This window comes from Salvelinus alpinus, chromosome 3 (genome assembly GCF_045679555.1).
Source record: "Salvelinus alpinus chromosome 3, SLU_Salpinus.1, whole genome shotgun sequence".
Taxonomy (NCBI): Eukaryota; Metazoa; Chordata; class Actinopteri; order Salmoniformes; family Salmonidae; genus Salvelinus; species Salvelinus alpinus.
The window spans coordinates 61245404-61262264 of record NC_092088.1 but is presented as its reverse complement, the minus strand read 5'-3'; the positions used below and the strand labels follow the sequence as shown (position 1 = coordinate 61262264).

Sequence of the window (16861 nt, the reverse complement as noted above, 5' to 3'; positions counted from 1 at the left end):
CCAGTTATTGAGTGTAAGGGGGCAATAACTTTTTTACACAGGGGAATTGGGTGTTGCATAACTTTGTTAACTAAATAAATAAAATAAGTATACTTTTTGTTGTTGTTGAAAACTCAGGTTCCCTTTATCTACTATTAGGTTTTGGTTGAAGATCTGATAACATTCAGTACAAAAAAGCTGAACAATCTTTTCACAGCACTGTGCATTTGCACGTACATGTCTTAACGACAACAACATTCTCAGTACCAAAATAAAACCCTTTTACTTTGTACCTTAGTTGAATGCACTGAATAAGTTGCTCTGGATAAGTGTCTGCTAAATGAGCAAAATGTAACAATTAACAATTGCAACGCACACTGGGTATTATTATTTTCCTTTTTGGGGGGGCGGAGCTCATTAAGATAATGATCTCCTTTCTTGTTACCAGGGTGGCATTACATCCTGCCTACTCATGCCACCCGGCTCAAACATGGCCAACGGAGCATTGCCACGGCGACGAAGTGACCCTGACTATTAGCAGATGTAAAGGCTTTATCCCACTAAGAGGCTCACAGGCTGCTCAGGAGAACACAACCAATCTGTCCCGGCAGAGAGAAGGGAGCGGGGGAGAGGGATAGTGGAGAGAGAAAGAGAGATACGGAGGGTAGATCGAGTGAGGTATGGGGACTAGTATTGTTCCAATATAAGGAACAATCAGTGTAACACTTCCATATGAAATCAATGTGTTTTTTTAGATCAGTGCAGGTGAGTAACGAAGAGACAAGGAGAGGAAGCCACTGTATACTATTGAGTTGCAGCCCTGATGTTTAATTGAGTGTCAGTTGGGACGGAGGTGGTGAGACTGTGGCTGCATTCCAAACACTTAAAATACACACCCGCTCCCCTCAGCCCTCAAATGAAGTGGACAATTCTGATGATGCATCATGACGGAGCGGCAGGTAGCCTAGTGGTTAAAGCATTGGACTAGTAACCGAAAGGTTGCAAGTTCGAATCCCCGAGCTGACAAGGTACAAATCTGTCGTTCTGCTCCTGAACAAGGCAATTAACCCACTGTTCCTAGGCCGTCAATGAAAATAAGAATTTGTTCTTAACTGACTTGCCTAGTTAAAAAATGAAAAAAATGATGTCTGACGAGTTGACACTTGCAGGGCGAGGGAAGAATGAATTCATTTTAAATGGGCCGCTCTAGCCCGGAAATTTGTCACTCGTTCATCAAAGTTGTGTTTTCAGTCAGCATGGAACTGTTGTGTGCCTTACATGCGATATGATTGCATTTCATATCTTGGCTAGAAGACAACGCATCCGCAGACATCGAGTGTTAGCCATCCTAATACATGAGGTAAATCGAAAATTACAATGTATAAGTGTGATGTCAGGGAAAGTTGTGCGCAAGCGAACATTTCCAAAAGCTAACCAAACAAAAACATCATTACTTTTATGATAACTGTTTGAGCCGTCATGTGCATAGAGCACAGTTTCTAACTTATTTACATTTGTTTTTACTTACACTTGTATGTTGACTTCTCCATATTAATGCTGGTTTTAAGTTTTGGCAAACTTTTCTTAGCAGATGTACAATCATCGCAAATTGAATTATGGGGCGTTTCAGGCCCCGGAGTGAACATAATTGTACATTCGCAAACTCGATCAAAAACGAGGGCTGATGGGCTTTCGTTGCCAACTTCCCTTGCTTGGCTAATCATTTGGCCCGACGACAAAGATGGCCGCGGGGATTCTCCCAAGGGCATAAGGCGAGGGTAAGTGGAGGAGGGTGCGTCTTTTATGAGTTTGAAACGCAGCCTGTGTGTTTGGAGACGTCTCTCTCAATAAGAACTGATCAGAGAGCTGTACCTCTGACTGTGGAAGTGACTGGCAGGTTAGGACCCCCTAGAAGTCTAGGCCTGACTCTCTTTCTCTACAGGATGTCCCCATTCTGTCCATCACCCTCTGTGTTATTCTCACTTTTCTATCTTTCTCTCTCGCTCTCTTTCTATCCCTCTCTCGTCAAAATATTTTTTTTATCTTTCTCTCTCGGTTGCCCTCTGGTAGGTACAGGTCTGTCATATACCATTCATCCTGTATGTTCCATCTCTGTCCTTACCTTGGAAATATTGCTGGACCTGCTGGCAGAATGACCCAGGTGCTTCTCATTCTGAAAAAGAGGAACAGAAAGACAATATTAGACACATTTAGTCATTTTGAAACACCAACCACTGTAGCAGCAGATACTGTAAGTCATATCAACGTTTGACTTGGCCAATAACCGAAAGGTCGCTGGTTTGAATTCCCGCGCTGACTAGGTGAAAACTCTGTCCTTGAGCAAGGCACTTAACCCTAATTGCTCCAGTAAGTCGCTCGGGATGAGAGTGTCTGCTAAATGACTAAAATGTAAATGTAAAATACCTTCTATCTTGAACTGTGTTAGAAACATAAGAGACAACAAGGAGAATCTGTTATAACTTTTGCAGTGATTACACATGATAACTGGTATGGCTGGTAATGATTATTACATCTTTACAGCACTGCACACTTACCAGCTGTTTGGTTATGGACACAAAACACACTTACGCACGCACACTACGTCTCTCTTGCTCTCGCTCTCTCTGTCTATACATTACCATACTGATGCTTTCACAACAAGTTCAGTGGAATAGTCAGAAGATTTTCGGAAGACGATGAAAACTAGTTGATTAACTTGTTTCATGCTGAAGAAACAGACTGACACGCACCAGCATCCACTTTTTTCTTCTAATTACTCGATCCCTTCCCTTGTGTCTCGTCTTCCATAGTTGCCATGGTGATGCTAGTGAGAGGTCTGTGTTAAGTCTCCATTCTCTCCCTTCCATCCCAACCTCTCTCTCTCTCCATGTATGTCTGTCATTGGCCGAACTTCAGCCTAAAGATACATAAGCAAGCAACAACACACACACACACAACTCCCCCACAAAAAAGCATCCACCCACAAACATGTATACAACACACACACACAGTATGATTAACGACTGAACTGTGAACTGGTGGTGTGCCAGCATCACACTATTACTTATCTCTGAGGGAGGCAGGGGCTGTGAATGATCTGCTGTCAAATAGCAGATAAGCATACAACACACGCATGCACACTCACTTCTGATAAACAGACCCTGATGAATCCACACACAGCACATGCATCTGAGAACCTGTGTTTATTCATCTGTGTGTGTCCATAATGGTTGGCTCATGTGACACAGGTTCTTTATGAAGAGCAACTTAAACATACAGTATCGTACTGAGAAACAGAGCAACAGACAGATACAAGGAGATAAGAAGAGAGAGAGTGAGAAGAGACGATAGGAAGTGAAAAAAAGAGACAATGAGATAGAGAAGGAAAGAAAGAAAGAGAGAAAGGGAGAGCGATAATAGGGGGAACATAAAAAAAAATTGTCCTCTGTTTCCTCGAGTAATGGAGTAATGATGAGGAACTCATGGTTGCCATGAGAGCCGCTGCGGAGGGGAAATAACAAGGCCACTAATACAGAGCCTTCCCTCCAATTTAATAGTGCAGGATGATTAGGATACAACGAGGAGAGGAGGAGAGACTGATAGATAGATGAGAGCAGGGAAGTGCTGAACACTCTCCACGCTCAGATTAGAGAGGAAGGTCTTTCGTCCCAGTAAGGAACTGAAGCAGCATTTATGTTCTCTCTCGCCGGCTCTCTCAGTCAAATATGTCACCAGTCTCACTGGGTTTGAGAGTCGTCTCATTGAACACACGCACACGCACGCACACACGCACGCACGTCTTAAGCCTGTGTGTTTATCTATCTGTGTGTGGTCATAATGGCTGGCTCATGTGACATGTGTTCTCTTTGGTTCTTTTCACTCATTATCTTTATGAAGAGTACACAGCGTCGCAAACTTATATGCTTTATGATGGACTGAAGCCATCTGAATTCTAGACAGAGATATACAGTACACTGAGTATACCAAACATTAGGAACACCATCCTAATATTGAGTTGCCGCCCCCCCCCCCCCCCCTCTTTGGGTGGTGGACCATTCATTATACACACGGGAAACTGTTGAGTGTGAAAAACCCAGCAGCGTTGCAGTTCTTGACACAAACCTGGCACCTACTACCATACCCCGTTCAAAGGGACTTACATTTTCTGTCTTGCCCATTCACCCTCTCAATGGCACACATACACAATCCATGTCTCAATTGTCTCAAGGCTTGAAAATAATTTTTTAACCTCTCTCCTCACCTCTACACTGATTGAAGTGGATTTAACAATTGACATCAATAAGGGATCATAGCTTTCACCTGGATTCACCTGGTCAGTCTGTCATGGAAAGAGCAGGTGTTCCTACTGTTCTGTATAATCAGTGTACAGTACATGATTATACAGAACATAACATACAGTACCATACTTATACTGAGAAACAAACAGATAAAAGGAAGATAAGAGGAGAACAAGAGTGAGTAAGATAACAAGAAAAGGGATGATCGAAAGAGAGAAATATAGACAATGAGATTAAGAAGGAAATATATATAGAGAGAAAGAGAGTGATAATAATCTTATTTTTTGTCCTCTGTTCCTTCGCTAGTCTAAGATGTAGTAATGATGAGGAACTCAAGGTTGCTATGAGAGCCACTGCTGAGGGAAAATAACAAGGCCACTAATACACAGCCGACCCTCCAATTTAATAGGGCAGAATAGGAAGAGGCGATGAGGAGAGATGGATGGATGGATAGATGAGGAGGGAAGAGCAAAGTGCTGAACACTCCAGACATTTCGTTCTTGCAAGGAACTAATCGACTTTCTCTGTTTATGTCTACCTTTCTTTGTCCTTCTCTGCCTTTTCCTCTGTTCTTCCCTCCCTCCCTCCCTCCCTCCCTCCCTCCCTCCCTCCCTCCCTCCCTCCCTCCCTCCCCCACACACACACACACACACACACACACACACACACACACACACACACACACACACACACACACACACACACACACACACACACACACACACACACACACACACACACACACACACACACACACACACACACACACACACACACACACACACACACACACACACACACACACACACACAGTATCAGTGGTCTATAAAAGGACTAAGTCTCGTGAGTCATCCATTATTCTGTGAGAGAAACTCAAGTTTCAAACATCTCTGTCTCGCTCTCTTCTCCCTCCCTCTTCTCTCTCAGTTCTTTCTCTCTCCCTCTGTCTCTCTGTGGACTGGGTAACAACTCCTGGCTGTGATGATCCAGGCATGTGTGAGGGAGGTAAAGGGAGGCTCAGGAGGATATGACAGAGGAGAGGAGACATTTTGTCTTGGTGGTTCACGGCTCCGAGGCTTTAAGTCTCTGTTCAGGGGCTAAGAGCTTCAGGGCCTCTGTGTGGGCTGTCCCTTGCCTCTGTCTGAACCCTGAAGACTTTCACAATGTTCCATCTTATCAGAACAGAGCAGTGGCGTGCCGTGGGCCTGGGGCCTAGGCCTTCAGTGAGGTACTACACAGTCCCACCCGAATTAATCCACCTCTTATTACCATCATTATGATGCCATGGCTCTAGACACTATACATTTAGACAGAAACGCAGTATAACCAGGCGTTGCGTCACCTTGAAATTGACAAATTGACATTTTTGGGTAAACAGTGTTTAACAGACAACTCAAGTTTGCAAAGCCAGTGTGGCTCCAAACACCAAATCGATCACTTGCAAATAATAGGCATTCCCAGCAGTACAGTTTGCAGTGCTTCTCGGAGCCTGTGAGCCATTGACAGCGCTCGTAGTTGAAACTTTGAAAGTGGCGAGCGAACGAACCCCTTTCTCGCCTGTGACAGGCTTTGTGGCGTCAGGCGACCTCTCCTTACAATGTCTAACTTTTCTTGAAAAGTTCGTCTTGAGAATGGCGTTATAATTATATCCTCGACCAAATCGATATCTTCTCCTCCTTCCGCCATTGTGGGTTGAAAAAACAGCTTAGTAGAACGCGAATTAATTCGTTTATCAAATTCAGTTTCCTAGATCTGCATAGACCTGCCCATAGGACCTGCCTCTCAATATTGGTAATCCAATCAAAAGACGTGCACGCACTACGCCTGCTAGCTGGCTCCTGTGTAACACTGGAGCCAGCCAGCAGGCGTACAATAGCCAACTCTAAAGCTGATTGGTTGACACAAAATTTTCATTTCCATTCACTATAAGCTACAAGCGCCCGCACTGTTGATTCTGAAGGCCTGAGGGCAGATTTTAGACCCCTGGCAACACATGATGGCTGAATATGATTGGATAAAAGATCTAACATAAAGACCAGCCCTCCAAATCTCAACCTGGGGCTGGAAGCAGTGCAACCAAGAGGAAAGCTATGAAATGAAGAGTATAACTCTTACTCTGGGGAATAATTTAATACATATTTGTGGGAAAATATATTTAAAAAAAAATTATATTCTGATGATGTTTAGGCCAGCAGAGAAGGGCTTGCAGGCCCTGACGGCCCACCACTGGAACAGAGTAATGTTGAGGAATTCTAATCTTCATAAGTTCCCCTCATCTCCAAATCAGAGTTTGTCAGAAGTTTTAATTTCTTAAAAGTAGAACTATATCAACTATATCATCTTCTTTCCCTGTACCAGACAGTTACCTCATAACCATAGATATATAATGTGGATATCAGTTCTATTAAGTGTATTTCTATTTCTGACCCGTCATGTATTTCTGCATATAGCCTACAGTACAACCAGCCTACTACAACGTCCCCACCCACAGATTCAAAACAACGTGACATCAGCTAGTCTATTAGCCTCCGGAAGCTAATCAAATCAAATTGTATTAGTCACATGCGCCGAATACAACAGGTATTACAGTGAAATGCTTACTTACGAGCCCCTAACCGACAGTGCAGTTAAAAAAAATATGGATAAGAATAAGAGATAAAAGTAACAAGTAATTAAAGATACTGATAAAAAATAACAGGGGGGTTCCGGTACAGAGTCAATGTGCGGGGGCACCGGTTAGTTGAGGTAGTATGTACATGTAGGTAGAGTTAATTAAAGTGACTATGCATAGATGACAGTGGTGTGGAGAGGGGAGGGGGGCAATGTGAATAGTCTGGGTAGCCATTTGACTAGATGTTCAGGAGTCTTATGGCTTGGGGGTAGAAGCTGTTCAGAAGCCTCTTAGAACTAGACTTGGCGCTCCGGTACCGCTTGCCTTGTGGTAGCAGAGAGAACAGTCTATGACTAGGGTGGCTGGAGTCTTTGACAATTTTCAGGGCCTTCCTCTGACACTGCCTGGTATAGAGGTCCTGGATGGCAGGAAGCTTGGCCCCAGTGATGTACTAATGCTAGTTAGCACCAAATTACTAACTAACTCAGCTATGCACAACTTAAATAAATTACCCTTTAATTAAAGTCTCAAGTAGCAGAACATGTTTTAGATTTTCTTAGGAGCTCATGCGTTGGCGGAAATCTGTCTGGGCTAGCTGCTTACATACAATAGGTTACCGAATCAAACCGATATTTAATATTGTATCTCTGGGTTATATACTAAATAGGAAAAAATTTAAATCCATTTGAATTGAATCACTTTTTGAAAGTTTACCTATTTTGCATACCCCACCATACTATGAGACACCCTTTATCACTGGAAAAGATAAATGTTTGAGATTGATATCATTTAAAGCTTACAAACAGGGTTGTCAAACAGTTTTATAATTTCTTGAAAAAAATGCTTTTACATTTTTACATTATTATTTTTTTTTTTTACCTTAAACTACATTTCCCCCCCCAAATTTGCATATGTTGTAGTGTAGACCCTATTTTACACAATCAGAGGTATTGAGGGTGGGTGTCAGATTTTGGCTGATAAATGTACTAAAATATAAATATAATTGAAATCACATCAGAGAATGCTGACTTGAATGGGAATATATGTTGTTTTAAATTATACTGTCAATCCTCCATAGGAAACCTATTGAAATCATAGAAATGTAGATAATAGAATAGACATGACCATTTAAGTTGACATCTGACGGTGGGTGGAGCGGTGGCCATCTTTGTGGTTGTAATTGAAGGTAACATTTCAATTCAATTTCAATGGTGTACCAGCTAAATTGCGGTGGTCTGAATTGAAGGGATAGGTCCCTATGATTGAAATGACACCCACCTGTATTCAAGAGCATGTTGTGTCTTAACCGATGGCAGGCATAACACAAAATGAGAGATGATGTAAAGTAGGGTCTAAACTACAACAAATGCAAATATGAAAAAAAATCTGAGTTGACATTTTTTGATAATTTACTTTAAAAGGTTAAATGTCAATTTGTAAATTTTTTTGTTTGACAACCCTGTTTGTAAGCTTTTAAATGATATCAAACTCATACCCCCCGGTATGCAAAATGGGTCAACTTTGAGCTCCTCTTTCTCCTGAATGTTTTGGCACTTAGCAAAAGAGTGCCATCTGCACTGCTATTTTGGTTATTAGTTAATCTGACTATTCTCTCATTGATTTCCTTTACTTATTTCAGCAATTTGAGTTTTCAGTATAGTTGTCCAATGTTGGTGGAGCAGATTATTCTGTTTTAAGGTTATTCCTGAATCACTATGATAAATATAATCGTTTTTCTTCAGTGTATTTTTAACATAGCTGAGATGTACTTTGAAGTACAAAGTGTAGGAATACAGGTGAAATCAGTCATTGATACAGACATGGTGGTGCAGCAGGAAGATCAAAGAGGTTGTGAATTCAACTCCCAGGTGATGTGAAATAATAATTACTGTATGAATAAAGATACACAATGTAATCAAGTATGTCAAATATGTAAGTTGAAAACACTATGTTAAAAGCACTGTGCTGTTATAAGCACAGAGCTGTGACTGGATGAGTGGCTCACCAATCAGGGATATTATTTTTGAAGACATATCGTATCGTTTTGACAATATCGCAATATAATTTCTGCGCTAGTTTTCCTTCATTGCTTGTTTTCCAACTTCTTTTAAAATATGGAGCCAATTTCTTTTCAGCACTTTTATTTTCATGACTGATCAAAACTAGTTCTCATGTCTCTCTCTTGTCCCTCTGCAGCAGACATATGGTGAGAAATATCAAATCATACTTTATTGGTCACATGCGCCGAATACAACAGAATACAACCTTACCGTGAAATGCTTACTTACAAGCCCTTAACCAACAATGCAGTTCAAGGAAGAGTTAATGAAATGTTTACCAAATTAACAAAGGTAAAAAATTATAAAAAGTAACACAATAAAATAACAATAACGAGGCTATATACAGGGGGTACCGGTAACGAGTCAATGTGCGGGGGTACTGGTTAGTCAAGGTACATATAGGTATGGGTAAAGTGACTATGCAAAGATAATAAACAGCGAGTAGCAGCAGTGTAAAAACAAATGGGGGGGTGTCAATGTAAATAGTTTGGGTGGCCATTTGATGAATTGTTCAGCAGTCTTATGGCTTGTGGGTAGAAGCTGTTTAGAAGCCTCTTGGACCTAGACTTGGTGCTCTGGTACTGCTTGCCGTGCGGTAGCAGAGAGAACAATCTATGACTTGGGTGACTGGAGTCTTTGACCATTTTTTGGGCTTTCCTCTGACACCGCCTAGTATATAGGTCTTGGATGGCAGGAAACTTGGCCCCAGTGATGTACTGGGCCATACGCACTACTCTCTGTAGCGCCTTGCGGTCAGAAGTCGAGCAGTTGCCATACCAGGCGGTGATGCAACCGGTCAGGATGCTCTCGATGGTGCAGCTGTAGACCTTTTTGAGAATCTGGGGACCCATGCCAAATCTTTTCAGTCTCCTGAGGGGGAAAAGGTGTTGTCGTGCCCTCTTCACGACTGTCTTGGTGTGTTTGGACCATGATAGTTTGTTGGTGACGTGGACACCAAGGAACTTGAAACTCTCGACCCGCTCCACTACAGCCCTGTCGATGTTAATGGTTGCCTGTTCTACAGGGAACTAGACAAAGGTCCTCCAGAGAACATTCCCTTGGGACCATCACGCAACGTCCTAAGAACTAATAAAATTAAAGTCTTGAGAACACCCTAAAAAAGGTCCTGACATGGGCCTCAGTGACATCCTGGGAACTTACAGGGAACCAGACAAAACTGGGACCTGTACTGAACGTCCTCTTATGGTCTCGAGGTTAACGTCATGTTTTAATGTTACTAGAATGTTCTCAGAATGTCAGTGGGATAACTTCTTGGCAAATTGGCAAAACCCTTAAAGGGACTGAATGGGAATGTCGCATCATTTCCTTAGGACATCCCCTGTTTGCTGGCTTAATACAATCATCTAGTATGACATTCCAGGACGCACTTGCGCACACACACACACACACACACACATCCCTCAACATACACAATGGACAGGATATGTGAAAGCATCATCATTCACTGTCCCAGAGAGTACATAAGAGAGGCGAGATTTACATGGACTGAAGAGAGGGATGATTACATGGTGATAGACTAAAAGAGAATGGCTGAGAAGGTCCACGGGGACTATAGAAACTCCTATAAAATGGTTTTCTGTTAAACAGAAACATCACATCTACTCAGGACAGGAATATTGCAACATACATTTTTATAAAACCCATATAAAAACTGACATATCAATGACATGTTTAATTTAACAGAACATTACAACAGACATTTAGATTTTATAGCAGCATCAGAAGGAGCCTGGGTATGTGGGTAATGAATTATTTAAACAAGCAGCTTCTCTCTCTCTGTAGGAAAGGTGCCAGAGATGTCACTCTTAATCATCTACTGTCAGATCATATGCCAAAATGTTTAGAGAAGAACTGAGGGTGAGAGACAGAGGGACAAAGAGAATGGGAGGGAGAAGGAGTTGGAAAAAGAGAGAGAGAGAGACAGACAGTGGGACGGAGGGAGAGCGAGATGGAAATAAAGAGAGAGAGGGGAAGTGGGGAAAAGAGAGATAGTAGAGATAGCAAGCAGAGTCAGTGAAAATGAGGAGAACGGAAGGGGGGAAACAATTAAATCATCAGAACTAATGGTCTGCACACAAGCACACACACAGACAGACAAACACACGCTCTCACACAAAAAAAAGCACAGGCATATATACACACACACACGTTGATGAGGATAATGGGGAAATCTGTGTGATGTGAATGACTAATCCTGTCCATTGATCTCTCCATAGAGGTGGACACATGTCATTTACATATAATAACCACAGCTCAATGACCTGGAGGTTATACAGACCAGCACAGACCGCACTGTGTGTGTCATATACACTGAGTATACAAAACATGCTCTTTCCATGACATGATGTCACTTGTTAAATCCACTTCAATCAGTGTAGATGAAGGCAGGAGACAGGTTGAAGAAGGATTTTTAAAGCTTGAGACATGGATTGTGTATGTGTGCCATTCAGAGGGTGAAGGGGCAAGACTAAATATTTAAGTGCTTTAAGTGCTTTTCGTGACACAAACCAGGTGCACCGGTTTGTGTCACGAACTGCAACGCTGCTGCAACGCTGCTTCTACAGTTTCCGTGTGTATCAAGAATGATCCACCACCCAAAGGGTATCCAGCCAGCTTGACAACTGTGGAAAGCATTGGAGTCAACATGGGCCAGAATCCCTGTGGAACGCCTTCGAAACCTTGTAGAGTCCATGTCCAAACAAATTGAGGCTGTTCTGAGGGAAAAGGGGGGTGCAACTCAATATTTGGAAGGTGTTCCTAATATTTGGTATACTCAGTGTATATTCGGCAGCACACATACACAACTGGGTATATTGAGTTACTGGTAGTGAATCATATTCTTAGGACATGAGAGAAGGCACTTCAGAGACTTGGTGAACACCTCATCTCAGACGATTCTCACTACTGGTTCACTGGCAGCACATACGGAGGCTTGGCCTCAAACACACGAACAAACACGGACAAACACACGAACAAACACAAGGCATGAGATTACACAGTTGCTAGTCCTCCCGGGTAGCCATCCTTCCAAATCCATCTCGTTAACCCTCATGTGCCTCTGCTCAATTCTGTCCTATACTTTACTAATGCATGTAGACACACACAACCTGCTTTGCCTGTGTATGAATATCTATCACTGAAGAGCGTATACAATATCATTGTGCAGAATATGTATCTGAGACGAGCACACTATACTGTATTTCTCAGCATGGCAGAGAAACAGAAGACAAGCTGACAAGAGTTCAACCTTACAGCGCTCTAAAATATCTCTGATTCCTGTAAAGACAGAGACACACAGGATTACACTCCATACCAAATACAGAGCCATATCTGTAACAGACTACTCCGAAGAATATGGAGACAACTAACACAAGCACGCGCACACACACACACGCAAGCGCACAAACACACAGACAGTTTTTCCCTTGGGGACCCAAAAGGGTGCGCATTTTAGTTTTTGTCCTAGCACTACACACCTGTTCCCACTAATGAAATATGTATGGGTTTATATGTAGATAGAGTGCAGTCATTGACCCCTCACTGTATTCCCCAAATCTTCCCAAACTCACACAAACAGAGGCAGGATAGGGTGTATCCTATATCACTGAAATAATCTGATCACACAGGAAGAGTGCGGTGTCTACTGTCTAGGTATGGTTTCCTGTCTCTGTCAGCATACGGTGACTTCTAGGAAGGAAGATGCAAGGCTGAACACATGCAGATATAGGTTGTGAAGTGGTCAGCGAACAGAGGATGCGGACCAGATGAAATGTTAGAATGTGAACTATGCACAGTAACAATAATCACCAGCGGTTGCTGTCAACCACAACACAGGACTCCAGTTCCAGTTGTAACCAGAGCCATATACACTGAACAAAAATATAAACGCAACATGCAAAGTGTTGGTCCCATGTTTCATGAGCTGAAATAAAAAATCCCAGAAATATTCCATACGCACAAAAAGCTTATTTCTCTCAAATGTTTGCACAAATTTGTTTGCATCCCTGTTAGTGAGCATTTCTCCTTTGCCAAGATAATCCATCCACCTGACAGGTGTGGCATATCAAGAAGCTGATTAAACAGCACGATCATTACACAAGTGCACCTTGTGTTGGGGACAATAAAAGGCCTCTTTTAAAATGTGCAGTTTTGTCACACAACACAATGCCACAGATGTCTCAAGTTTTGATGGAGTGTGCAAATGGCATGCTGACTGTAGTAATGTCCAGCAGAGCTGTTGCCAGATAATTTAAATGTTATTTTCTCTACCATACGCTGCCTCCAATGTCGTTTTAAAGAATTTGGCAGTACTTCCAACCTGCCTCACAACCACAGACCACTTGTAACCATGCCAGCCCAGGACCTCCATATCCAGCTTCTTCACCTGTGGGATCGTCTGAGACCAGCCACCCAGACAGCTGATGAAACTGTGGGTTTGTACAACCAAATAATTTCTGCACAAACTGTTAGAAACCGTCTCAGGGAAACTCATCTGAGTACTCGTCGTCCTAACCAGGGTCTTGACCTGGCTGCAGTTCGGCGTCGTAACCACAGCCAGCCCAGAACCTCCACATCCGGCTTCTTCACCTGCGGGACCATCTGAGGGGGGAGGAGGAAAGCCCTTTTGTGGGGAAAAACTAATTCTGATTGCCTGGGCTTGGCTCCCTAGTGGGTGGGCCTGGCTGCGAAGTGAGTGGGTCTATGCCCTCCAAGGCCCACCCATTGCTGCACACCAGCACAGTCGTGTGAAATCCATAGATTAGGGCCTAATTAATTTATTTCAATTGACTGATTTCCTTCTATGAACTGTAACTCAGTAAAATCTTTGAAACTGTTGCGATTATATTTTTGCCTAGTATTATTTAGAGCCTAAATATACACACATATCCTAAATATATGGCTCTGGTAAGAACCGGCATGGGATGACCCTGTTTGAGGACCAAAGTGAGAAGTACAAGGCTACGAGACAATGGGAGTGGGATATAGACATTGCCCATAAGACACTGATCTAAGATCAGTTTTTTGTTTCTCACTAATGGCTATGGTTAGGATTTTGGAGAAGGTAAGCTGATCCTAGATCTGTGACCGTTAGTAAAATTATAGCGACAGTACACACTACATGAGACAGCAGCGATCATTAGCATTTGCTCAGCAAAACCACAGTCTCACAGTTAGCTTGTAAACTAGTGTAGGTCTGAGAGAGAGGAAAAAGACTGTTTTTGAGTGAGAGAGAACTAGAGACATCTCTGTAGTCTCAGAAATCCCAGACCTAGAACAACAGCACTAGGTCTGAGAATCATGTCAGATTTTCTTGGCCAATTCAGGGAGGGCGCTCCTCAGACAGAAAAATCGCCCAACAAATCATGTGTTTGGGTAGACAGAGCTTAAAAAGAATCCCCTCGGAAACATGACAGAGGTGGACACACAATGCAGACGCAGATAGCTAGGATAATGTTAGCCACAGCCAGTCAGTGGTTGTAACGCTAACGTCATGGTGCATGCAAACTACTGTATTCACTTAAAATACACTCATTGAAAATATCCTCCGTGAGCTCCATCTAGCTAGCTTGAGGAAATGCTTACGGCAGGGCTCTGGACGGATTTTCCGGCGCCCAACTCCGCCCTTTCCTTTCTGCCAAACTGACGTTGGTTTAAGTACAGACGTGTATGCTGAAAGATTGGTACATTGAGGGAGGCAAGTCTGACTGAAACCACATTTCCACAGAAACAGCTCCTAAAGTAGGCCTGCAGCGGGGTACAGGAAACAGCCTCTGTGTGTGTGTGTGTGTGTGTGTGTGTGCTTGTGTGTGTGTTTGTGTTTCTGAGAAAAAAAATACTTCACAATATCAGGATTGCTAATTGCACTCTCTCTCATCTGCTTGTCATCTTCTTCCCCCTCTCTTTCTGTCTCTCATCCAATCTTACCCTCTTTTCCTCCTCCTCTTCCTCCACCCTCTCATCTGCATCTCACCCTTCCCTTCCCCTACTCCTCCTCTCTCTATATCTGCTTCTCATCCATCCCTACTAAAACCTCTCCTAATTGCATCAGTGTGTCAGAATAGGAACAGGAAATGGGAGACCAGTATGTACTGATTTGTCACTGCTGGTCTGCTCCCTGAATAAGCAATTTCTAATAGTTAGCAATGATAAAGGGCTGTCTGAATGGTGCTAAGCTACTGGAATTGCTAAGGCACTAGTTAGAGGAAAGGAGGTTGTCTCATTGAATGAACTGGAAGGGAGGAATGGAGAGAGAAAGATGGGAGAAACAGAGAGAGAGAGTGTGTGTGTGTGTTTGTGGATGTGAGAGAAAGAAACAGACAAAGACCGAGAGAGAGAGATACAGAGAGAGAGAGGAGCGAGAGGAGCGAGAGAGAGATTAGACGACAAACAAAAGAGTGAGAGAGTCTGAATGACAGAGAGAAAGAAAAAGAGACATGGTGAGAAAATGAGGGAGGAAGCAAAAAGTGAGTGTGTGTCAAAGTACTTGTTTTGGTAGCCAGATAAGGACGCAGGTGTCAATTGGAAGTCAAGGTATTTCCTCACAAGTATAAGTTGGTTTGCTCTTCTCTCCTCTGAATCACTTGAGTCATTATTTATGTTAGAGTCCAGAGGTGCATTCCAAACAGCATCCTATTTCCTTTATAGTGCGCTACTTTTACCCCCTTTTCTCCCCAATTTCGTCATATCCAATTGGTAGTTACAGTCTTGTCCCATCGCTGCAACTCCCGTACGGACTCGGGAGAGGCGAAGGTCGAGAGCCATGTGTCCTCCAAAACACAACTCCACCAAGCAGCATTGCTTCTTGACACAATGCTTGCTTAACCCGGAAGCCAGCCGCACCATTGTCTTGGAGGTAACACCGTACACCTAGCGACCGTGTCAGCGTGCACTGCGCCCGGCCCGCCACAGGAGTCACTAGAGCGTGATGGGACAAGGACATTCCGGCCGGACAAACCCTCCACTAACTCGGAAAACGCTGGGGATCTGTAGTAGATCTGTAGAACCAGGATCTGTAGTAACGCAGCTAGCACTGCGATGCGGTGCCTTAGACCGCTATGCCACTCGGGAGGCCCTATAGTCCAATATTTTAGACCAGAGCCTTATGGGAATAGGGTGCCATTTGGGAAGCAGAGCAGAGCTTGAAAGAACAGATAATTACTTCAGTCCAGTTCACCATAATTAACTGTGTTAACTGGCTGGGCTCGCAGCTCTCCTGTGATGTAACACACACACACACACACACACACACACACACACACACACACACACACACACACACACACACACACACACACACACACACACACACACACACACACACACACACACACACACACACACACACACACACACACACACACACACACACACACACACACACACACACACACACACACACACACACACAAAGGCGAGTTCAGAACAGCAGAGATCACAGTAGAGCAGAGCACAGTCCTTGATTGTTAATGACAAACACTAACAAAACACTGTACTTTCTAGAGTGCCTTGAGAAAGTATTCACAACCCTTGAACTTTTTCCACATTTTGTTGTGTTTACAGCCTGAATTTAGAATGGATTACATTTCGATGTTTTGTCACTGGCCTACCCACAATACCCCATAACGTCAAAGTGGAATTATGTTTTCTTTTTTTTGAGTCAATAAATATTCAAACTCTTTGTTATGGCAAGCCTAAATGAGTTCAGGAGTAAAAATGTGCTTAACAAGTCACATAATAATATTCAATAATAGTGTTCAATTTTTAGTCTTTGATTTTTGAATGACTACCTCATCTCTGTACCCCACACATACCATTATCTGTAAGGTCCCTCGGTCAAACAGTGAATTTCAAACTCAGACTCAACCACAAAGACTAGGGAGGTTTTCCAATGG

General features: G+C 43.0%; 1 protein-coding gene across 7 annotated transcripts in view; it reads right to left on the bottom strand.

Moving 5' to 3' along the window:
* Positions 1-16861, bottom strand: part of LOC139571083 (E3 ubiquitin-protein ligase MARCHF8-like) — a 124068-nt gene that overhangs the window by 25492 nt on the left and 81715 nt on the right. For 5 of the 7 annotated variants that reach the window (XM_071393615.1, XM_071393614.1, XM_071393616.1 and 2 more), the window contains one exon: positions 2102-2152. In XM_071393615.1, coding sequence (XP_071249716.1) covers positions 2102-2152 — 51 coding nt within the window. Of the gene's footprint in view, positions 1-2101; positions 2153-2729; positions 2939-16861 lie in introns of those variants that run through there. The other 2 variants (XM_071393611.1, XM_071393612.1) reach the window with 2 other exon arrangements.